Source organism: Gambusia affinis, linkage group LG22, assembly GCF_019740435.1.
Source record: "Gambusia affinis linkage group LG22, SWU_Gaff_1.0, whole genome shotgun sequence".
Taxonomy (NCBI): domain Eukaryota; kingdom Metazoa; phylum Chordata; class Actinopteri; order Cyprinodontiformes; family Poeciliidae; genus Gambusia; species Gambusia affinis.
The window spans coordinates 9574057-9598936 of NC_057889.1; the positions used below are offsets into that span (position 1 = coordinate 9574057).

The 24880-nt window shown below is 40.1% G+C and overlaps 1 protein-coding gene across 1 annotated transcript in view; it reads left to right on the forward strand.

Annotated features, from left to right (window-relative positions):
- The window catches only part of syne1a (spectrin repeat containing, nuclear envelope 1a), a 140154-nt gene that overhangs the window by 39143 nt on the left and 76131 nt on the right, over positions 1-24880 (forward strand). The window contains 33 exon segments of the mRNA XM_044106937.1: positions 948-1082; positions 1333-1494; positions 1584-1792; positions 1875-1983; positions 2069-2233; positions 2317-2484; positions 2958-3122; positions 4164-4304; positions 4407-4567; positions 4834-4990; positions 5845-6072; positions 6155-6250; positions 6385-6572; positions 7419-7542; positions 7966-8132; positions 8247-8400; positions 8535-9190; positions 9530-9709; positions 9799-9952; positions 10914-11072; positions 11670-11852; positions 11944-12045; positions 12287-12490; positions 13526-13733; positions 14325-14437; positions 14902-15107; positions 15184-15345; positions 15436-15715; positions 15895-16067; positions 17435-17744; positions 17828-17992; positions 19439-19798; positions 21088-21224. Of these exon segments, the coding sequence (XP_043962872.1) occupies positions 948-1082; positions 1333-1494; positions 1584-1792; positions 1875-1983; positions 2069-2233; positions 2317-2484; positions 2958-3122; positions 4164-4304; positions 4407-4567; positions 4834-4990; positions 5845-6072; positions 6155-6250; positions 6385-6572; positions 7419-7542; positions 7966-8132; positions 8247-8400; positions 8535-9190; positions 9530-9709; positions 9799-9952; positions 10914-11072; positions 11670-11852; positions 11944-12045; positions 12287-12490; positions 13526-13733; positions 14325-14437; positions 14902-15107; positions 15184-15345; positions 15436-15715; positions 15895-16067; positions 17435-17744; positions 17828-17992; positions 19439-19798; positions 21088-21224 (6281 nt within the window).

Sequence of the window (24880 nt, forward strand, 5' to 3'; positions counted from 1 at the left end):
ATACAAGGCCGGTAGTTAATCTGTGAAAACACATTTATTACTTTAATATATGTTTTTCAGGTTGCTACATTTAGTTCCTGTTATAGAAATGAATGGAGAACAGTGGCAAGGGAGTATGTTAATTAAAGCATAGGGTGTATTTTGAAGTACTATGGTATTGTAATTTACCAAAAACAACATCTCAAATAATCCTACAAGGATGAATGTGAAAATTAAGAATATAGCTTTAAAACTTTTTAACTTTAAAGTCTAAATGTCAGTTGCAGTTCAGTATTCTGAATGTTGTCAGTTCAGTATTAGAGATAAATTTTTAATATTTCCTTTGGTTTTCCTAATTTTATTACTGCAACCATAAACTTAAATCTACATTTTAAATCCTTTAAAATTCAAAAAAATTTTCTGCCACTATCTGTGGTTTTTGAACAGTCTTATTTCTCTTATTCTGAAGATAGTGAGGTGCTGCACGCTTCCCTTTGCAGGAAAGGTGGGAATCTACGTTTGTCCCTAAAGTTTAAAACAGGGCTTTTAAAACAAAGCTTACAAGAGTCTTACTCATTTAAAGGAAAGATTAGAACAACAACAACAAAAAGATTCAACTTCCAAATGAGCCTAAACAGAAATAAATAAAAATGAAGATTTTTGAAATAAAATTTTTCTGTTGTTTTATATCTTAGAACATTGCAAAAGAACCATATCACTTATATAAATAAACTAATAAGTAATTCAGGAAGGCTTAGCAAAATAACATTTTAATTGTTCTTAAAGTTTGCTTATTTCAGGCTGAGCTAAGAATGCTAACGGGTTTTTTGTATGTAGAACTTAAATCAGACAAAAAAGCTTTCCATGGAGCTGGACAACGCACACAGGGTGGCAGACTCTATGGCATTTCTTCAGGTGTTTTTTAGCTTCTCCTCACTTTTAATATGTTCTCTCTTCTCCTGTTGCAGGATTTCTTTGGTCAGCTGGACCAGCGGGTGCTCAGCGTGTTCCTGAAAGCCTGTGATGAGCTGACAGACATCCTACCTGAAGAGGAGCAGCAGGGTCTGCAGGAAACTGTCCGTAGGCTGCACAAGCACTGGAAGGTCAGAGGTCAACGTGCATTAACACTGTAAATAATCACGTAATATCTCCTGAGGTGCATAACCTATACTTCATTAACTTAACAATGGAGGCCTGTGCTTTTGAAAAAGTTTCCTCACCAATTAGACTGAAATGAAATCATCATTATGTTGATGCTTAATTTCTCTGGGGGCTGTTTGTTTGTCATTGAAAGATGAGATGTATTCCAGAAAATATATTTCTTAACCTGGGTATGATTTGCGTTTCTTTTAGGACCTCCAGACGGAGGTTCCCTCTCACCTGCTCCGACTAAAAGTGGATGTGGAGAGAAGTCGAGTGGCTTTGATTCTTCAGGATTGCAGAGGAGAGCTGGAAAGAGAGATACAGGCTCTGTCAGGCACCTGCACCAGTGAGCGAGTTATCAAAGAGCACAGGGTAAGCCCTGGACTTTGTGGAAACTTAAAGCATGCATTAATCTAATAGAAAGAGCTCAAACAATCAACTTTCTCTTGTTTCATCTCCAGACTTTCTTCAGGGAACGCAAACCTCTGACTTTGTGTGAGAAAAGAATCACAAACATGGAGGATCTGTGTCATAAGTTACCTGACAATGACCCGATCTATCGGATGCTTGATTCCACTAAAAGGGCGGTAGAAGAGGTTACTGAGCAAATAACAGTCACTCACCTGAAACTGGAGCAACACCCTGACAAATGGAAAGAGTGGAACGACAGGTGCTCAAGATCAATGAGGCATACCTGAGTTACCCACTGGTTATCAGATGGCTGGAAATTAGTTTTATTTTTAATATTGCAGGTTCTGTGAGCTTTCTGATTGGCTGTCATCCCAGAGAGGGCAGGTGAGGCTACTAAGAGAGACAGCAGTGACTTCCCATCACCAGGATCAAGTTGATGCTGCTGTTCGGGTGAGAAGGTGGAACCCGAATGCTGTTAAAAGCTCAGAGATTAGATTTCTAACCATTTGGATTCTTGTGCTTGCACCAATTTCAGAATCTGCAGGAAGCCTTGATGGGCCGAGAGGAGAGCCTATTGTGGCTAAAAAGTCGCCTTGCCAGGCTGTCAGAGGTTAGCTCAGAGCTGGAAGTCCAAAGACAGAGAACAGCCCTGGTTAAACTTTCAACTGACCTACGGTCCCTCTTATCGTCACTCTGTCAGGTAGAGTCTGTTATTATAAGCATTAAACACTTTATTTATTAGCATTTTAATTCATTACCTGATGTTTTCCTGCTTTACCACAGTTGGGAGAAGAAGGCTCTGCTATGTTCCATTGTGAGGGGCTGAGGGATGAAGTTCACTGTGCTTTGGAGGAAGTTCTGAGGGCAAGAAAGGAGGCAGAGGAGCAGACCAGCAGGATTCTGAATGCCGAGAATCTGGAGGAGGCCAAACAACTTTACCTCATTCACCAGGTGGGTCTCACTTTTTTATTTTTCACAATTTCAAAACCTTGTATTAATTTATGTTCTAAATTTAAAGTCTCCGCTTGGGTAATTTTGCTTGTTTTAATTGTCTTTCAATGTTCTGTGAGTAAATATATTTGCCCATTTATCCATAACAACTGGAACTAAGCAAAGTTATTGTCTATTAAAAGAATGCCCCTCATATTAATTTCACTCGCTGCTACGGAGAGGGGTGGGGTGGCGGGGGGGGGGAGAGAATTACCGTAATAACCTAAAATTGGCTGGAAAGCGCAACGTCTCCTCTTTCAGAAATCGTTGGAATTTTTTAGATAGCGCAAAGTGTGGCGGAATTACGGTACTGCAAACTTGGCTGGGTCGCCGCCGTTCAGTTTAGGACTTTAAAAAAGTTACTGCCATTGTGAATTTATGGTAGCTAAATGCATTTCATTTTGTTGTTAAATTTCACATTTAATGTGTCATAGCAACACCTGAGAAGGCTGCATGCTAACAGAAAGGAGGCCGAGCAGCTGGTGACTCACTGCCGCCAGCTGCAGACAGGTGAGGTACTGAGTCAGCCTCTGCGTGAACTGGAGGGAGCTTTCAGCGAGGCTGACCTCAAATCTGGAACGACAGAGCAGAACCTGCAGGTAGAGAGCTAAATGAATGTTTGTTTGGCTGAGTGGATGGGCGGCATGTTGCATGCTTTCCTGTTTTATTTCTATTTGGGCTTGAAATAAACCTGTTGCAATAAGCAATTAATCACACGATCAATTAAAATGAACTCGATCAATTCCATTTTGATGATTAAATAATTTTTGAAGGGAAATTTTGTTTAGAGACTTTATCATCCATTTTATTGGTGGTTTCAGTAGTGTGTGTGTTTTATTTAAGGTTGCGTTTATGGTTCTTGTATTTCATTTCGGATATTAAATATCTTGAGTGCAAAGTGTTTTATAAAATAATAATGTTTGCTGATATTTGAGAGGGTGAACTTACAATATTATGTCTTTATCAATATATTGCTTGAAAGTGTCCACTAAACACCAATTTTATTGTCTATTGCAATAATTACTGGGACAATTAATCATCTAGAAAAAATTGTTATGTAATTTTGACTTAAAAAGCGTAGGATCCCTCGGAGAAACCAGAGAATCTGCTGAATTTGATTAAGTCTAAGCTGATCAGTACAATTAGTTCATTTCGGGTCTTTTTTATGTTTTTGCAGCATTTTTTATTTTTTGTTTAGATTTAATAACTCTGTTTGCTGTGATTGTTGGTGTTTTATCACTGTTTTAAAGAGATTTATTTAAGCAATAAATTCATCCCTCACCACTTGCCATCACCTCTAGTCGGGTCATCCACCAGCGAACTAGAAAGGAGCAGACCCAGTGAAATTTATGCTGCAGTCATTGATTTGCCTCTGCTGAATCTTAACCACACATTGATTGCTATGCCTGTGCATATGATTTCAGTGTTGTTTGTGTGCTGTATTGGATGTTTTTATTCACTGCTAATTAAAATCTTTCTGCATGAACATTTCATAGTTATTGACATGGATTCCCACATGGAAATAAGTCAAACTGAATGTTTTGGACTATTTGGATAATATTTGTACAACAGTAAATTTAATTTTCTAGTTTAAAATTTTCTCTACTTATATATCTCCTTTGTTTCTTCATCATGTGAAGACAACCCTGAGCTGCTGGCAAAATTTTGAGATAGAAAGAGAGGAAATTTGGAGATTTATTACGAACACTGAAAGTGAACTAAACAAGGAACTAATTTTCAATAGCTTGGAGAGCCTGAGGAGTGAACTGGAGCACCTCAAGGTATGTTTTATGTACTTAATACAATTTCTTAATTGAGTATTAGCAAAAGCTGATTTTAAAGCACTTTGTGAGCATTATCATTTCCATTGTTTTTGTTTCCAGGAGCTTTCCATAGATTTCGAGGAGTATTCTGTACGAGCAGATATCCTTTTGGAGAAGGCAGAAGATATTCAGCTTGGGCCAAAAACTCAGAGTCGTCTTCTACAGCAGGCAGAGTCCTCCAGAGAAATGATCACACAACTTCAGAAACAACTCAAAGAGAAGTTTGTACCTATTGTTTCCTCTCCTTTTAAGCCTGTATGCCTCCTTTCAGTGACTCTATATGGTGTAATTTGTATTCAGCTGAATAATGTGTTCAAACAAACAGGGATAACAAAGTTCCAGTAACTGTAGGACATAAGTCTCATGAATCATCAATTGTACTCTTAGATAAGTGAGTACGGTTGTTTGATTTGAGTCTGCTGTCCTGTCATTCAAACTTTTGTGTGTTTAGCAATTCTTTTAATGACCCAGATGTTTTGTTTCACAGTTTTGTCCTTCTTGAGAAGATGTGTGTGCAATGGGAGAGCTGCAGCAGAGAATCAGAGGTGCTCTCTCAGTGGATCAATGAGAAAGAGAAGGAACTGGATGCAGTCAGCTCCACATCCTCCTCTGATCCTCTAGATGCTCACATTAACACTGTGGAGGTATGGGTTTCCTCTATCGTTTTTGTTTGTTTTGCAATCAGACGTTTAAGTACACTCATCATCAGCATGAATATCATTATTAGTTTTGTGGTTAGGGTGAATTGATTTTTCTCTATTTAAAACAAGATTGAGATTATAATACAGACTCAAATATACTCAAACTCCCACTAATATTTGGGTAAATGTCCCACATGCCCTTTTTAGAGAGCAACAAGCTTCAAATATTGGATTGACTGTATGCATATATTTGCGCCTTGTAGTACAATTTTGAACTTGCGTGTATTAGCGAAAATTAACAATTTTTAAATTGAACATCCAGTTTTAACTTTTTGTAGCCACTGACCTTGCTCATTGTATAATCCACCCTAAAAACAAAACAAAACAAGTAAATAATTGATAATGAGTGTATGTGAAGTTCTGACCAAAATTATAAGAGCTGTTGAAGAATTTCCTGATCTACTTTAGCTGTGGGCTGCAGTAAATTTTATTTATAATTTTTTTTTTTAGTAAATGCAAAATTAAAAAGCTTCTAAATTTATTGCAGAAGGTGAAAAGATCCCTTTAGCTCAAGCACTGTTTCTCTGGTATGCAATATGCATGTGGAAATGATAGCAAATTGTAACTGCATGGATGTTATGCATAACTTAAAAACAAATTGGGTCAGCACATGTAGAGATTGAGAAAATTAGTTCATCATGATGTCTATCATTATTATAATCCCAGTCCTGTCAATTTCAGATTTTCAGAACAGAATTAGGAATGTATGTATTTAGTGAAATTCTCTGCGGGAATAGCAGATTAATCAAATATGTGATTCTCACAATCATTATTTTTGCTGCTTCTTGTTTCTCTAGATGATAGGTGAAGGTTTGGAGGAAAGAAGGACGACTCTTGTCCAGATGGAGGCCGACGTTGAGACCCTGTCCAGATTCGTGACCCCTGGAGAAGCCAGACATATCCGTGTCCAACTCCTACAGACGAGGCAATGCTGTGACGAGCTGATGGGGAGGACAGAGCAGGTCGGCTTACAGCTCAACCAGAGCGCCTCCTACAGGCAGAGATGCAATGATAACCTCGAACAGGTGGACAAACTTACAAAATGTGAAAAGGTGTTTATTTTATAGCTCGGCTCAAATATAATCGGACATATTTGTCCACTATCAGGTAAAGAAAACGATGGGGGATCTGAAAGAAAAACTGGACTATCCAATCACTTGTACATCATCAACTGAGACCTACAAGATCCTCCAGGATCACATGGTGAGAACAGACACATCCAGAGTTAAAGTGTCTTTATGTTTTCTATCCCTGTATTTAGTAACGTTTTGTGTGTTTAAGGTTTAACTTCTTATCTGCTCCGGGGTTCATCACCAGTATATTTTTATTCACTTCAGGAGATCTGCCAGGGTGTTGAGCAGCTGAAACCAAGGCTGATGGCATTGTGTTCAGCCTCAAAGAGGCTTGGAGAGGGCAGCCAGCTGGAAGAGGAGGTGGCTGACCTCCAGAAGCAACAGAGAGAGTTAATTGGAGAGGCTGCAGGAAAGCAATCCACACTGGAGAGTCTTCTAGCGCTGTGGCAAAGGTATGGATACATTTCACCACAAAATTGCATAAAATAATTAGATAGATGTTAGTCGTTATAACTGTTTACTTTTGTACTGTAGGAAAATGTCTCTCTTTAGTCATGTTGAGTGGCTTTTATTCAGATTACTAATTGGTTTCTGTCAATTCCAAAAACAATGCTCCAAACCTTTTAAAGCAAAAGCAGCTGCTTTGGTTTTCATCTTTAATTTCCTGAGCCTTTCCCTGTCATCTTTTAGTTCCTGCTCACACACACATCTCTTATACTGTTTGTATAAATATTGCAATTTCCCCTTGTTATTGTGCATGTGTCCTTTCTGCTGAATTCTCATCTCTTGTCAATTTCCTCTGTTATTCTCTGAAAGACTCTCTCATTTTAGTGTGAAGTAGTAGAGCGAGAGCTTGTCTGAGTCTTTCTGTCTGCTTCCCTGTCAACATTGGCTTTTCCCTTCTAATTATATTCTTTTTCTTGTCACTTGTTTGACACTGAATAGATTTGCACCAGATTGATTGTTTTTGTGAAGAGAAAGTAAGGAGCCAGACTAGTGGCTACAGTTTAGTGTGACGTGTCAGTAAATCACTCTAAAAATAAATAATATTCTTGCCGCAAATCTTTTTTAAGGCATGTATGCCTGTGTGTTACTCTGTTCTTACTTACTCTCTTCTCTGTAGATTTGCATACATATATTTTTACCATTCCACTGATGCAGATTCATGTTGAAAAGAACAAACAGTATATAGTGTTACAGAGTGTGTGTGTATATTGATTTGAAAGGTTATTTGGTAATCTGCTGTTAAAGAAAGCTTTATTCTCTTACAATTGTGCAATCTGAATTCGAATGAGCAGATATGAAAAAGAGAGTGCTTCCATGAAGAGCTGGCTGATCAGATGTGAATCCATGTGCTGCCCGGAAACCGAATTACTCTCTGCAGATAAAGTAAAACTGAGGAATGAACTCCAAAATGTGCAGGTAAAATAGACTTCTTGATTTTGTTGCAAATATTGTTACACCTTAGTCTTTTTTGTATTTTGTAGAGCAGCTTGGAAATGTAAAAAATAAAGATAATAATGTATGTTTTTCTATTTTTTTAAAAACATTTTTAACAAATAAGTGTCTGAAATGTGAAATTCCTGGCTGTAATATGACCAATTGCTTACAGAAGTTGTAGGCAGAGTCCAACTCTAGATAATTTAATCTCAGCCTTCATAACGGAGTGCAAAGAATGAGGCTGTTGTTTAGAGAAAGCCACAAATTGCCCCCTTTTTCAATTTGCCACCATCCCATAAAGTGGACACAGGAAACATGTAGACAAAGTTTCTAATGCTTTGTTGCTTTTTTTGTGACTTTGTTCAGAGCCTCTGTCAAGCTTTTTGTTGAACTCCCACTTCTCAGGAAATGCAGCAGGAGACACCGTCTTATGAAGCACTCCTCCAGGGTATTGAAAATCTCCAGCTGTGTCTCTACACCACAGTGGATGAAGCTCGACTCCGGGAGCTCAACTATGACCTTACTCAGCTTCAGGAGAGATACACTTCTGTGAATATGAGTATATCACACAGGTAATACTTATTTCATTTAAGGATCTCAAAATTAAAATCTTTCATGGGGTTTTTTAGTCAAAAATAGTAACTGTATAGATATAACCCTTTATCTGCCATCTAATTCTTCTTTAGGAGTAAGCTGCTAGAGCTGCACCTGGATCAGCTGGACCAGTTCGATCAGGCTCTGCTTACTGTGGCACAAAGGAGTGAAAACTTCCTGTCTGTCCTAAGAAACTCTCCCTATGTTCACATCTCAGATCTTGAGGCTGCAATCACTGAAGTAAAGGTAATAAACCAACAATTTCCATTTTCAAAACACATGTACATGTGATCTACATGTAGCTACTGTATACTAGTTTTTAAAAACTAATTTTGACTTTACACAAGTACTGTATGTACATTTTTCTTGTAATGCTACAGGAGCATGAGGCACAGCTGCAGGAAAACACATTGTTGAGTCAAACCCTGAATCAGAAAGAATCGTCTCTGCTCCATCGCTCCACTCCAGAGGCTGAACAGCAGCTGCAGGCCTGGACGGAGGATTGTCTGCAACCCTTCAATGAGTCCCAGCGTCTTTTGCTCATCCGTAAGGAGAGCCTGACTAAATTAAAGACTTTCCTCGCAAAGCGTGAGGCAGCATCTAAGGCTTTGCACCACCTTAACGAGGCGGTGGAGGGCAGGGGGAGCTGGGACCACGCTAAAGCTGAAGCTCTGCATTGCGGGATTGTGGAAGTCTCTAAAGACATGGCCCGACTTGAGGCAGAGGCTGTTGGGTTGGATGGGATGCTGAGCAAGGCACACCTGCACCTGTTAGGTACAGAATCGACCGGTTCCAAAAACACCAGCGATCCTCAGAGCAGAACATCCTGCAGAGGACTGGCGGTGGGCCTCATGATGGCTCTGGAGGAGGTGCAGAGGGCTGTTGGATGGAGGCAAAGTGAAGAGGATGCTTTAGGGGCGCTGTGGTGCTCTTTCAGAGAAAGGAAAGAAGAAGTGATGAAGAGTTTGAAGAAACTAGAAGATGACGCAAGGCGAGAGGAGACAAGAGAGTGCTCTGTACAGGCATTTCAAAACAGGTACAGCTATTTTGTTGGAGCCAAAAAACTCCAAATGAAACAATTGACAGACCATCAGGTCGGATCAAACCATCATCAAAATACTTGATTCGTTGTTTGAAAAAATAGAAATAGAAAAAGAGGGATGACTTTTGCATGATTTCACATTGTAAAATACATCCTGTAAGTCTTTAATGGAGAGATCTAAATGGTGGCAGACTCTATCTGCCATCTTCAGTAGCAGCCAGACTCCAGCCAGATGGACAAAGTCATTTTAATGTTACGTCTTAAAACAATGAGATGTATAATGCTGGAATCAGATAATCCCCATTGTTTTTGTTCTGGATCGGTTTCCCCCAGGCTGCGTTTCTTCGTCCAGCTGGAGGATGAGTTGCAGTCTCTGCAGCACTCCCAGAGATGGTTAGAGGAGAAGGGGAACCAGCTTGTCCAGCGAGACAGCGAGTTGGCAGCTGATGCTCTCAGAGAGGTGGCACTGGTGAAGGCAGCCTGGGAAAATCTGAATACAACAATAACAAATAGGTAAACCCAGGAAAGAATGATGGATGACTTCTTCATTTTACTTTTGCCAATCAGTGCTGTCTAAATTTGTGCTCTCTGTTTTCTTGCAGTCAGGAGCAGAGCGGCGTTGTGGTCGACCTTCTCCGCTTGTTCCTCCATCTGAAGTCGAACATCATCACTGTTGTGGAAAATGCCCAGGCTGTTGCCCACAATCTGCCTGACCACAACCATAACGCTCAGGACGCCAGAAGTGTTTTCACACAAGTTAGTGAAGTTTATTTTTAGAGAAAACAATGTTGGTAAATCATTATTATTGATTTTTTAAAATACTTAACTATATTTGTAGCTATTAATTCAAATAATTATTTTTTTCTAGAAAGGACTGAGGGTAACTATTACCTTCCTAATCAAGACATAGTTTTAGATCGTAGGATGCCTGTTGTGCATAAAGCAATGGTAATGTATGAATCTGGATTACGTTTGTGATTAATTGCTGACTGTTTATGCAGAACATAAAATTCATAATTGGCAGACGAGGCTCGTGCTTTCTGGATCCAACAGATGTTTGTATGGATAGTAATCAGTGAGCACTAAGTTGATTTCATCTCCTGAAGCATTTTTTAATGGATGTGTGCCAGAAATTCAGAATTGCATTTAAAGGAGGCAAACTTGGCACTCTGTAGCCATAAATCGGGAAAGACATTCCATTCTGTTTGGACACTGGAATATTTCAGTGGGAGATCTGGGATGCACCCAGTTGCCATTGTGGCATTTTACTGGAGGAACTCTCCTGTATCTTCTCATATTTTTGCTCTTTCCTTTTGTGTACAATATTGTGCTGGAAAAAAAACTTTTATTTGGTTCTTTGCAACCAGATGAACTCACATGGATCCAGAAGTTTAAAATGTGATGGCTGCATAGTTATAACTATGAAAGAAAATTTCACAAGAGTTGTTGGCTTTATTTGTGCAAAAATATATATTTTAGGTTTTGCAATTGTCCTTTGGTGTTTTATTAACCCTTAGTTGTGATCATGTTGACTAAAATTATGAATCTTTTATTTTTATATGTCAAAACTTCTTTCATAAGAGGATTGGTCCAGTTGCTGACTGACTTTATGAAATGCACTGGATCCAAATGGCTTTAACCCTCCAGTTTGAATCATATCTCTCCCTCTAGTGGCAGCCTGCTATCAATATCTGTGCTCTGGTGTCTGTCCATGCAGCATGAAACTGTCCAAGCTGAACTGAGAGAAAAACAAGACGACATGGACCAGCTCATCTCCACAGTTGAGGACCTGCAGAGAGAATTGGAGCGGGTTCCCAACTCGGATATGTTTTCTGTCCTGAGTGAAGTGGAAGCTCTCAGGGATCAGTGGCTGCTGGTGAGTGGTGTCTTAAAAACACAGGCTGTACTGTGTCTCTTCTTTAGGCAAACAACTGCTTCATAAAATCAGAAACTAATGGCTTGTATATGTATATGTAATCACAGATGTTTTAGAATCAGCAAATTAAAATAAGTTTTCCAGGAACAATCAGATCACAGTCTTGATTGGAAATACTATGATGAGCAAAAGAGTATGAATTGATTTTCAAAAAAGTGAAATTTGTTATCTACAATTCAGTTCAGCCAGGAACCAGGGTCATTTTGGTATTTACCTCCAGGATTTATTTTTTATTTATACATTTTCTCCTTTGTTAGGACTTATTTATCTCCTCAACTGTCACAAATGAGACAGCACAACAAACACGTCTAGACAGGTTATCTTCCTTTTACGTCGCTCCCTCATGTCTCACTCCCACATCTGTCAAACTAATTATGCCTCATTTTTCCTCCACCTCCCTGAAAAGCCCACCATCCCTTGTTAAGGAGAGATGGAGGCGGCTAAAAAACAAAAGAGCGAGACCCTTCCTCTGCTTTTGATTGAGACGCATTCTGCTCTGCACTCAAACTGCTCGTCTTTGCATTTTTATTCTTTCAGGTCTCAGAGAAAATCCAGACAAATACAGAAAGGCTCAGCTACTGCGTAAAACTTTGGGATGACTTGAAGGCCATGGAGAACGACATCAACCAGTGGATGAGCGGGTCCATCGCCGATCTCTCTGACAGCGTTGCCAGACTCAGCGACAAGGATTCGGCCGAGGCCTGTCTTATCATGTTTCAGGTTAGCGCCTGCTGGATGGTGATGACAGAGAGGAGGTGTTCAGGGAGGTGATAGTGGGCTTAATTTCAATTTTTCACACTTTGAACTAAAGGTTGAGATGGAGAAGAGGGAGCAGATGTTGGATATTCTGCAGGAGAGAGTGGCAGAGCTGAAGGAACGAGCCAAACTGCAGGAGACGCCAATACAAATGCAGGTGAATATTATGGGAACCTGTATTCAGTTTCATCTGTATTAAGCAAAAAATCTACAAAGTTTAAATAGATCAAACTGTGTTGATGCTCTATTTATTTCCGTTAACTTTTGGCTGTAAGACATAAAATCAACATTCTGCACCACAGAGTTGCTATTAAGCAACCTTTACTCTTTACCAAGCATTCTGAACTAGCTTAGGTAGTGTAAACTTTATTTTTAATAAACTTATTTTACCTAACCAGGTTCTGGAGTCGGATCTGAGGAAGAAAATGCTCCATGCGCTGGAGGCGTACAACCAGGCCAAACACACCCTGACCTACTTCGACTTCCAGAAGCAGCGACTTGATGACCTGATGTCCCAGATGACCGAGCGGCTGGAGGTTGTGGAGGGATCCTTGTCGGACCTCACTGAAGCTGGTTCCCTCGAAGACATTTGTACGGTGAAGGTACAGCTTTATCATTTTATTCTGTTCAGTTTGGGGCATGTTTAAGCTTTAAACTGATCTTCCATAACAATATGATTCAATATTGAGTAAATAATGCTAGTACTTTAGCAAATAAGACAACTTTGACATTAACAAACGAAATGTTTACTAACATATCTGGAAGGAATTTGGTGTTAATTTTAGGATCAATGCTGTGGTTAAGGGTTAACATCTGCTACAGCCTCAGGTGTTTTGGAGCCTCTGACAGGTTTTCTTCTAGGATTTTCCTCTATTTAGCTCCAGGCTGGTCAGCCATCAACTCTGACCAGCCTTTCTCTGTTCCCACTGGAGAAAAGCATTGCCCCCAGCATGATGCTGCCACCACTACGCCACCACTACTTAGGGGTGGTTTGTTCAGAGTTAATTTTACATACTCTCCAAAAAGTTACGATTTGCTTTTATCTACTCAGAGCACCCACTCCCACATGTTCACTGAGTCTCTTTAACAGGAAGTTTTTCATGACTTACTGTTGTCAAGCAAGCTGTAGCAGAAACAACCTGCATAGGGCATTAGAGCATGTAGGGTATTTTTCAAACTGGCATCCATAAGAATAGCAGGACACATCTCTCTTGTTGTTGTAATATGCTAAACAGACTTATGTAATGTTTTTTCTTGAGTCATACTGACAAATCAAAGCAATTTAGTCTCATTTATTGAGCTGTACTTGCCTACATTCACACTGGGTTTAGGTGACTTGCCCACTTACTTTCCCACAATATCCTAGGTGATATTAATACTGTTATTAACTTTAGTTTAAGCACTGATAATACTTTGGTTACTTCGTCTACCATTCCTGTAGTGATACCTTTTGCTTTCAAAATCCTTATGTCACTCACATTGTGCTTCCTTTTATCCCGAAGATGCTATTTCCAGAAATAAAGCATCACTTTCTGAGCAAAGTGCTACCCTTGTGCGGCATAGAAACAGTAAATTAAATTGAGATGTAGATGATGCAACAGTCGTAACTCTTGATTTCTCACTGTTTTCCACTAAAGGACCTGCAGAGTGTTGTGCAGCGACAGAGGGCAGACATGGACTCGGCTAGAGATGCCCTGACTTCCCTGAGCAGAACGCATCCGTCTCAGGAGCTTTCAGTCCTCTCCTCTGATCTCACCTCCATCGCCAAGCGAACAGAGGTTGTTGCCCAGCGCTGTGCCAAAACCAGAGGCACCCTGCAGGATGGATTACAGCTCCACTTCAGTGGTAAGACATGACGGGTGGGTTTAGGTTAGAAAGGTGTAATATCTTTAGTCATATAAACATGGTGATTTGTCAAAAAGGAGTAGTAATCTAAACGTGTTCCCAGAAGAAGTGAAATTAGACTAATAAGAGTGTTTAAAATCTCATAATCTGCCGATCGAACACAGCACAATTACTCAAAGCAGTGTAATTCGTTCGCGTTAGCTGTGCAACAGATTTGCGGTTGATTATCCTTCGTTTTTCCCTAGAGGACACTCAATCCTCCCACAACAACCCACACACCGTCCATGCACATTATCAGGTACACTGATGCACTCTTTTCGCTTCGACACACACCTGTGCCTCGGAGAGCAATGTCGACTTCGTCACATCCGATCTCGAGGGAGCCATTTCAGGCTTGTTGCCAAGGCAGCAAGTCTGCATGCTGTGGACACTCCCACACTTCCCATCTGCCTTAGCACATTACCTCTCCTCTTCTCCTCCTTTGACTTTTAAATCTTCTCTGGCCTTTATTTGTTGTGCCCACTTCTGTAACTTCTCCACACATGGTTTTTGGGCTGCAGCTTATCTGTTTTTCTCTTCTCCTCAAAACAGAGCTTGTCCAAGACTTTAAGTCGTGGCTCACAGAACTGAAGTTGGAGCTGAAAGATTGTTTTAATCAATCAGGAGATGTCATCCTCCTTACAGCCAAGTTACAAAGACTGAAGGTACTTTTGATTCTGTATTTCTCTTGTGTGATTTGTGTCATTGCAGTAGTACAATAAATTTGTCAAATCTTCCAGTTTTCTATCAGCTCCTATTTCACCTGCTGGCTAGATACCTTGTATATATATATATATATATATATATATATATATATATATATATATATATATATATATATATATATATATATATATAAAAGTTTGCTTTTTTTTGGATTATCTGTATTTTATTTAGTGGTATTAGGGTTCTGGGTGCCTCAAAATCATAACATGACTTTAGATTTTTACTTGTTAGAAAATGAAATGTATCACTTTCCTCCCAGTTCACAATAAAGCCCTACTTTGTGTTGTCATCATTTAAAACAAGCCAAAGTTTGTGGTGACAAAAAAAAAAAAAAAAAAAAATAGAGGGACTGTTTCAGTAATTTGTCATTGCTAAAGTAACATGTTTCTCTCTCCTACCACAGATCTCAGTTGAGCAGATGTCAAAGGGTGAAGAGTGTCTCTCTCAGGTTCGTAAAGAAGCCGAGAAACTTCAGGTCCACCTGAGCAAAGTTGGAGCGGCACAGGTCAAAGAAAGTCTTTCCTCCTGTCAGAAAGAGTGGAAGAATTTCCAGGACAGCTGCTGTCAGAGCCAGCAGGACCTGCAAGAGAGCATTGATGTTTTGAAAAAGTAAGCTGCAACAGCTCTGATGAAACATTAATAGAAAATCTTTATTCAATGCATTTTTTTCCTTCCCCTGTATTAGTTTTGATGATTGTGTGGCGAATACACGAGAGTGGCTGAAGAAGATTGATCTCGGCCTCAAGAGCGAGCCTGTTGTTGTGACAGAGAGCCAGAGAGGAGCCTCAGATCCCACAGATGAGCTGCAGAGAATAGAGAACTTAAATCAGGATCTGATAGCACAAAGGTTTGAAGAGGGGATGCCCGGGGCCATATGTTGTACATGCTGGAAGATCAGCTGTCGGAGTAATATTTTTTTCCCTTTCTTTTTATCTAGGGAGTCCATCGAGCGTGTCTGTCAGGAGGCCCAGGCTCTCTCTGAATCCGGGCGCGGTTCGGGAGGAGAGGTCAGAGTGGCGGGCCAGCTCCAGATGGAGTACCAAGGCCTCCTGAAGGCAGCCAGGGAGAGACTGCAGGGCTGCCAGGAGAGCCAGGCCTTTGGAGACACCCTCCAGGGAGTTTGGGCCTGGCTGGAGGAGATCCAAGAGAGACTGGGAACCGTGGACAGCACAATTGGAACGAAAGAGCAGCTGGAGCAGAGACTGGAGACCGTGCAGGTGAGACACAGGGTGTCAAGAACTTTACACTTAATAAATGTTACAATAAACTTTGCTACTTAGGATCCAGATTTCTTTAAATCAGACACAAGAGGGGGCTGTTTGTTTTAGAAAAGCCTTTCCAGGTCCAGTTCTTTTGTCTATTTCCAGTTTTCAGAGACTCTCCTCTGTTTGCACAGGACATCCTGCTTTTGAAGGGAGAAGGGGAGGTGAAGCTGAATATGGTGATGGGTAAAGCTGAGCTTGCCCTGCGTAGCTACAGAGCTGGTGGACAGGAAGTGGTCCGCTCTCAGCTGCAGGAAGTGGAGGATGCATGGGCGACACTGCTGGTTACTGCAATGAGTTGCCACAGGTACTGCAACTTACTGCATGAACTTACACTGTCTTGCTAAACCATTTAACCCATTTAACCTTTTAACATTCGTCATATTTCAACCACAAACGTCAATGGATTTTATAGAATAGACTTACAAAGAGTAATGCAAAATAGTGAAGTGGAGGAATTCCCCCTTTTACCTTTTACTACCTCCACATTTCATCCAATTAATAAGTTTACATGTTGAGCAAACAAGTTAAAAAATGTACTCTGGTCAGATGAGACCAAATTTGAACCATGTGGCTGACATATCATGTAAAATTGCCCTATGGTGAAACATGGTGCTGACAGCATCATGCTGTGGGAATGCCTTTCTTCAGTAGAGACTGACACGGGAACCTTAAAAATGGTTGTCATTTCCCTTTAACTTCACAATTTTTCTCTGCTTTGTGTTATTATAGAGTACCGAGAAAACAGAACCACAAAATAGATTGATACTATAACTTGGCAAAATATAAATACATTTGCAAGTCAGTGTCAATTCAGATTTAGAAAGATCCATGAAGAAAATTGCAACATTTTAAACTAAAGAGATCTTCATTTTTATCACTTTGTCGCTTGTATTGTTGCTTTATTCATTTCTTCCCTTTTCAACTTTGCTTTTTATCATTTGCCATTAAAAGATTTGCCTTATGGCCATCTTAGAGACAATTCATCTGTGTGCCAGAAAGTCCTCACAGTGGGGAGCTTGTTGTTTTCATCATGATAGAGTGTGTGTCATTCCTATTAATTACCATTAGGGTAAATACATAATGAGAAATATTCGTCTTGTTTTCTAAATCTGATTGATATGTCTTAGTTTGCCCTCTTCATGTGTGCACGCGCCTAGGCAATGCACATGACCTGCTTTGTGTGTGTGTTTAATTGAGCAATTATAGTTCCTGTTAGGAAAAAAATTGATCTCATTAGTGGCTAAATGGGGGATGGCAAACAGCGGGTCACACGGGGGGGAGTGTTTGTGTTTTAAGAGGAAAGCGGGAACAGGAGGCGAAGGGTAGCAGGTGAACGAGAGGTGTCTCTGTGTGGATATTGGGTGTTTGTGCACGTGGGGGTGACAGATGGCAAGGAATATTACGGGTGTGTATCTTTGTCTGTGTGTGTTTGAACCCCTCCAATAAAAGAGGATCAAGACACTTGGCCAGCGGTACTGACAATTTAGAAATAATGACTTAAGATTTAAGGAGATTATCCATGATCTTGACTGCATCTTAAACTCTTCAGATAAAATCTTTTGGTCATGAAACAGATTGTTAAATGTAAATTGTGGTTTTGAGTGATTTTTCTTTGCTTTCAAGTCAGACATGTCAGAGATACATACGGTGATATACTCTTTTTCGTTGTAGTCGATTAGAGTGGACTGTGTCTCAGTGGGGGGGATACCTTGAAAGTGCTGCTCAGCTGCAAAAATGGATGGAAGCTGTGAAGAGGGAGGTGTGCGCACCACTCCCACCACAGCCTGGACCCAGAGAGAAGGCCTCCCAGTTGGAGAGACTCAGAGCCCTAATGGCTGACCTGGAAGACCACCAGATGGCGCTCTCCAGCCTGGAGGAAAAAGCCAGAGAACTGTTCAAAAAGACTGCTGATGCCAGCTTTAACCATGGTGCTCGCACTCAGCTACAGGTGCAGTTTGATCATCTCACAGCTTTGGTTGAGGTAAATGCCACCACATTTAATTACACTCATTGTTTTGAGTAAAAGTATTTTGAAAAACTTTAATCTTTGTGTCCTTTCTGTAGGAGAGAGTTCGTCTGGCTCAGGCGGTGGTGTTGGAGCATCAGGACTACCTGGAAGCTGTTCGGGAGCTCACCGATTGGCTGATGTCTGCTGGGAAAGAGCTGCAGCATTGGTCTGATACATCAGGAGACTCCGCCTCCATCGGGAAAAAACTATCAGAAGTAAAGGTAATGATCAAAAATTATTTCAGCATCTCTACTACTACTGCTATTTTATTTTTTTGTCAAATTACTTGAAAAAATTAATAAAACGGTTGTCTTTCAGAAGAATCAATCATAAATTTTCTACAGTTTCAACCAACAAGTCAGTGGGAACTAAAGTTTATTCATCCAGCATGTCTGTTAATGTTGTGCCAAAGTGTGGACAGATGAAAGGTTCAGTCGAATTGTCCAGTTGGTTGTTTATCTTAGTAGAGAGGCTTTTACTGGTGTTATTGGTTTTTGAGTTTTGTGTCAGGTCTTACTTGTTGATTTTAATTACTGTTTTGAGAACCATAACACAAAGAGATTAGATTTATTTGTGAGCTTGAATTCTAAAGATAAAGTAAAGGAACATTGAACAATAAAGAAGTGCTACAGGATCATTAATAGGAGTAGTAGTTTGAATCCAGAAAAAAATCGAGGAATAAAAAATTATTTAAATAGTTGATTCTTCATCTAAAAGGTAAGTACAGTAGACGCCCAGTGGGAGTTATTTTTTGTAATTTGCACCCATTTCAAGGTGTTAAACATGATGTCTTTTGGGAAAGTAGCTGAAATCTGAGTGAAAAATGAAAAATTAGTAGTAGATCTTCCTCTTTCACATGCTGATTGTAGCTACAGCAACCCATGAAACGCGCTACAAAAAAACAAACACAACCTGACTAAGTTTTGAGATAAGAATAAACCTGTCAAATTATTGTGTATAAATTTCAGGAAACACAAAAATGTTAAAGGTCATAATGACTGAAGCTGATTTCAGTCTCACTCTGAACCAGAAGAATCCAGGGACAAAATAGAGAGTGATTATCTGCTTATTATCCACATCAGTGCCAAATATATCCAGGTGTTTTGGTTGTATTTTTTGTGTGGGGGTTGCATCTCTGGTGCAAATTACTGATAATTATTGTGTAAGAATTAAAAGCAGTGCTTATCTTATTGTCTGTTGAATAATTCTCAGCTATTGTGGTGAAAAAATATGTAGGGAGATGTTGATTTGCATTTTAATTTTACACATGCGTCCTAATTATCACATTATGAATGTGTGTTTGCCGAGCTACTGACTAAAGCAATTTGGAGGATTTCTTGTACATACAAAGTTAATACTGATAACTGTCTGTTCTCACACTGATCAGATGCTCTTTTTTAACCATATTTTACTGCCTCATCACCATTCAGTGTTTACTTTTCAAATAGAAGCCAAAGGGTTAGAGGAAAAAGTGGTTAAGATCCCAGAGATAACAAAAGACCCAACATCAGCACCAATGATGAGCAGGAGGAATCAAAGAGTCAGACATGAAGATAAAAATAGACATAAGAGTGAAGCACTACAGCTTTAAACACAGACCACGCATCCTGAGAGTACAGTTTCCTTAGCCACAGTTTCCGTAGCAACTTTCCTTTCCCTCTCTCCAGGAGCGTGTGAAGTGTCGACTCCTGGAGGGCCGGGAGCGCCTCAGCCGGGTCCGACGCAGCGCAGCGACCACAGCGGAGCACACGGCGGCGGGTGGCTGCGAGGCCATGGACCGACAGCTGGGGGCGCTGTCACACGCTCTGGAGCAGTGGGAGGGGGCCGCCCTGAGGGCCAGAGACGGCCTGGAGGGAGCCCTGGCCGCCGCCGAAGCTTCGGACGAAGAGTACGACCATCTGACCGCCTGCCTGGAGGAGCGGCTGAAGGAGTTTGATGGCTGCCTGAGGGGGTGGAGCCAGGAGCTGGTGAAAGCTGAGGGACGGAGCAGCGGCGAGGAGGCGGTGGAGGGATGGAAGCTGGCTAAGGTAATATGAATTTAAATAGTCTTCACTGTAACATAAATCATTTGTCTCTAAACAATAGTTTATTTAGAAGAAAAACTCACTGGATTGTGTAAATGTTTGCATGCAGTCAGAGAAAGTAATTAGCATTCTCTAATAGAAAGCACATGTACACACATTCTGCAGAAATCCTCTGCATTCACTCACAAGTAATTATCTATTCTATTACTGAATCCTGAAAACAGATTAGTTTGTAAATCAGCTTTACTGGGAGGGCATAATGACAGCTACAATCCCATCAGTTTCCCCAGGTCTCCGCTTCCGTACCCTCCATCTCTAAATGTTTTTGTTTTTGCTGCCATTATTTTCCACTATCTCTCCTCTCCAAACACTCTCTTATTGTTATTTTGTCTCCCCTCAATCTGAACTCATCTTGCTTGAAATAAAAGGAGCAGTTTTCTTTTTCGTTTTCGGTTGCTGAGATTATGCCTTGATCCTGCTCCTCACCTCCCCTGCTGCTCTGTCGCCAACCTCAACGGGATGTTTACATTTTGACAATTGCTCCTCATTGTCAGGGCCATGCCAGCACGCTCAATCTCCCAACTCCTCCCCAGGCTTCGTCGGCCGTGCCTTTCTCCGGTTTTCCTCAATTTGTGGGGCTGTCAAAGAACAGAGGAGGAGTTTTTGTCCCCCTCCTCCGCTCTTTCCTCCTCCTTCCAGCAGCTTGTTTCCTGTGTCCGGCCGTGTTTTCGTTGCGCGCTTGTTTGCGTGCGTTTGAACCGACTCTGCGTCTGTTAGAGCTGACAGCTGAATTCCACCGGGAGAAAGCGAGCAGGAGGAAAAAAATGTGTGAGAGGGAAGAAGTCGAATGAGTAGGAGGAGGGCTAGAGGAGGAGAGAGAAAGTAGTGGAAGCATATAGGAGGAGGGAGAGGAGGAGAAGAGAGCAACGAGTCCACAGGAGAAGGGAGGGAGGGTTGTTTAATACGTCAGAGAGGGAGAGAAATGACTGAGAGTCAGAGCTTGTACATATTTCATGGGAGAGGGTTTCATGACTCTGTTAGAGCAGAATGCGAGGGACGCTGAGCAGAGCGGGAGAACGTTATCCACAGCTCCTTCCTGTCACACTCCTCGAAGAACAGAAATGCCATTGAAGAAGCAACACTGTGAGTATGTGTTGGAGCGTCTGAGTGTGTGAATGCTAGGGTGAAAAGAGCTGAGCCAGGGTGTGAATAGGAATGCACTGACTGAAGGGTGTCAGTTAGATCTGTCTCTCCTTAACTAGGCTTGCTTCGTTCTGTTTTGTGTCGTTCAGGATATTCTGGAGGGCTTGCAGAGCGCTGAGCCGATGGCAGAGAAGTTGAAAAGCCAGCTGAACGACCTGGTGCGATACTCCAGGGACCTGGGCTCACAGTCGGACCGAGTCACGGCAGTCATCAAACAGCACAACAGGTGAGAAGAGGGTTTCCCACGCTGACCTGAAAGTGGAGGAATCCAAACATGTATGTTTGTGTTTCTCCCAAGCATCAGAAAACTTCATCAGTAATATGCAATAGAGAACTGATGATAAAGTTAGCATCACAATTTAAATGTTTGTGATATCCCAGTTGCAAAGATACTGGGATATCATGTCTGATTTATTTAAACTTTTTTTGGCCACATATTTGGCCAGTTTTATGGACTTTAGCAGACTTTTATGTTCACATCTGGTATAGATCTTGGTGAGCAAGAATCTGAAGCTCAAAAAGGAGTTGTGGTGGAAGTAAAATAGAAAACAGCAATATTTCTGTATTTGACATTAAATTTGCTGTGTTTTGATCAGCGTGAGTTTGTTTTTCTAATGTCATACCATCATAATTCCAGTGATCTCAACATTGCATTTCCTTTTACCAGCTTTGTTTTTGTTCTGTGTGTTATTTCTTTATTTATTTTCCTGATAAGGACTTCATGGAAAATACTGGAAATCAGAAATGGGTCTCAATAGGATGATAGTTGGAAATTAAGTGGAAAAAACAAACAAATGCTTTTTGAATATACTATACAAACACATTTACTTATTTGGGATGCTTTGGTAATAATATTCTACTTTTATTTTTAAGAAGAATGATCCCCTTCCTCTTTAAAGTGTATTGGCTTTCTGCTTTCCATCAAGTTTCATGAAAATTAGCTTGTTTGTTTTGACAAACTAACCAACTTTACAAGTAGCATAATATGTACGTGGCTATCGTTGCTTTTATCAGACCTCTTATGAAAATACACTAATTATGGGGCTATAAATCTCCAGTATTTTTTGTTTTTGCTGTTGGGAGGATGAATTTTACAAACTAGGATTGAAGCATTACATGTTTTATGTACTTGACTCTCAAACAGCATAGTTACTTGCCTACTTCTTGTTTAGCAATCTCTGTTTGCCGTCCTGTGCTTGGTCTCCATGGTAACCAACTGTTGTAACAGGTGGGGGGGTTTTGGTAGTCTCCATTACTTTGACATGATAGCATCAGGATAAATGTCCCTCAGCAGGACCACTAACTGGTGTTCAGGACAGAAGGATGGTAGCTATTAGCTCGGTCATATGGCCAGATTTGTACAGACTTTTTATGGAATCAGTCAAAAACAAAAGCACAGCAATCTCTTAATGGTGGATATTCAGGCTGTATTTAAAACTGTAAATAATCCGTCATGGTATCTCAGGGTAAAACAAGGGCAAAAAGGGGTTTGGGGGCTACTTGCATGTTGCTTCATGCAAGTAGCACATAAATTCTAGTGTCTCTCCTGCCCAACCTCCATCTCTCAGCACACAGCATCCTGTGGATCCTCAATTAGCAAACGGGCCATCATATATCATTGAATATTGTCTTAAAATTTATTGAGACTACTGTTCTAGCTTTCTGACTAGGCTATCTGTGCTACATTGCTAATGATAGCTTGCGTTTAAACATCAAGTGCAGATTAGTTTTAGCAGTGATACTACTTTCTGTTCTCTTTGTTAACCCCACAGCTAGCAGCACTGTCATCTGCAACCAATTTTATATATGAAAACATATGATTTCTTTGTTACCAGATCCACATGTCCCATGTTAAAGAATTAATTGAATGCATGCTGGTTCTAGTGTAGCAGATGAATGTCGTCAGTAATAGTTTTCCAAAAATCATCCATGTTTTGCTCATATGATATTTATTTGTCCACATGGTCATCACAAAGATGTGTGATAACTTATGCAAGATAAAAGAAGCAGCAGAGGCTCATTTTGCTAAGTGACATGTTATCATCTTGTTCACCTTTGTTCAATTGTGTCAATTTTGTGTGGGTATTTTTTGGGGAGAATAGAACAGGCGTGTTTTAGTTTAGTTACCGTTCTGTAACTAATTGCCTCCTTTGAAGCCACAAGTGAGCCTGTGTTTGCAGAGGCCTTCTGTGTGAACACACCATGCAGTGCCTTGTCAAAATACAACTGTGCATTCAAAGGAGGACGCATGCACCCAGTTCTTCATAAAAACACACTAAAACTATCCATGATGAGAAAAAAAATCCACAGAAATGTGTATAGGTTTTATCATTTATAACAAAAAATAGAGTGAGGTCAGCATGCTTTGTGCTATGTGATTTTGAGTGCTGATTGGCAAAGAAGCAGCTTTTCCTAATTACCTTGCTTGTCAACCTGACACTGACTTGGCCTGTGCACCTTTTGCACCTGCCCTAAATTAAGCTCTGAAAAGAAGAGTGAGCAGAGAAAGAGACGAGTCCTATGGGAAGGAGGAAGCGTAATCTACCCTCCTTTTCATAGAACATGCCAAATTTTGTCTGTCACAGCACAAATGAAATGCCTCTTTTACACAAACCATCCCCACTGTGTGAGTCTTTCAAGTCTCCATCACACTATTAAAACTCAAGGTTGTTTCTGTGACCATTTAGGTGTTTTTTTATGTCTCCCTTTGGACACTTCTGTCTGGTTAAACAGCTGCCCACCTCTTCAGTTTGTCCCCTCCTTTTCAAGCCACTTCAATCTGCAGAAATTCAGTGATTTCTTCTTATTCTTTTTCCTTGTTTTGTTGTCCTGCACTTCATTGTTTGCAACCTGAATTCAACAGCACACACTCACCATTCCTATCAATGAATTAGGTTAAAAAAGACAACACTGTTATTTTTGGCTCTCTGTTTAACAATGATACAGACTTGTGCAAAAAGTTTTCTTGGATTTTTTTTTGTTTGTTTTGCTTTTTTTAGCTCATAGTACAGCAAGTTAGTCTAAAATTAATCACTCGGACAATAAACAATGACCTTATCAGTTTTTTAGCCAATTTATTAGATTTTATAAGAGCAAAACCAAGAAATGCGTTTTTAAATAAAGACTATTCACATTCAAAACTGGCTTATTTATATTTTTTGACAGAGGCTTTCTATCTAAGAATTAAAATTGATTTTAAGATACTCACAATCAGTCCCCAAATGCAACTTACTAAATACAGGTAACAGTTTCTTAGTTTCTTCTCTTAGTTTGTAAATTTCATCGATGTTGAAAAGTTTTACTTCCCAAGAAGAATTAATTCTGACAAAGGGACTCAGGATTAAGTTTACAACTTTAAATGTACGATATATGAACCTTGTTTTTATGTTTTACTTTGCAAACAGTTGGACAAGCCTGATCAAATAATGTAGTGGGGATAAAATTACCTTGTTTTTAACCAAGTTATGGATAAAAACAAAATTTTACACCGTTTCAATGGTTTCATCCTTTTATTTGCATGTTTGATCCACTTGATGTTAGTGTTTTTCATTTGCATGTTTCTTATGCTCTGAATTTTTTTTTTAATTTTTTTTTAAAACGGTTTTTAGACATGTTTCTACTTCCACTGAGCATTTGTGTACTTGTACAACCAGGAATCCACTGAACTGAAACAACCCTTTATTCTTATTGCACTATTGAACATCCATGTTGCATTTAATTAGTGTAGAAGCATATGCTATGTGAAGGATGCAACGCTCCAGCACCCCATCCTAACACATTTGATCAGAGTTTGTCGCTCAAGTCACTCACTCACTGAATTTTTTGGGACATTATGAAGAAAACTGTGAAAGGATTATAACAACTATGATTATTAGGGACTCA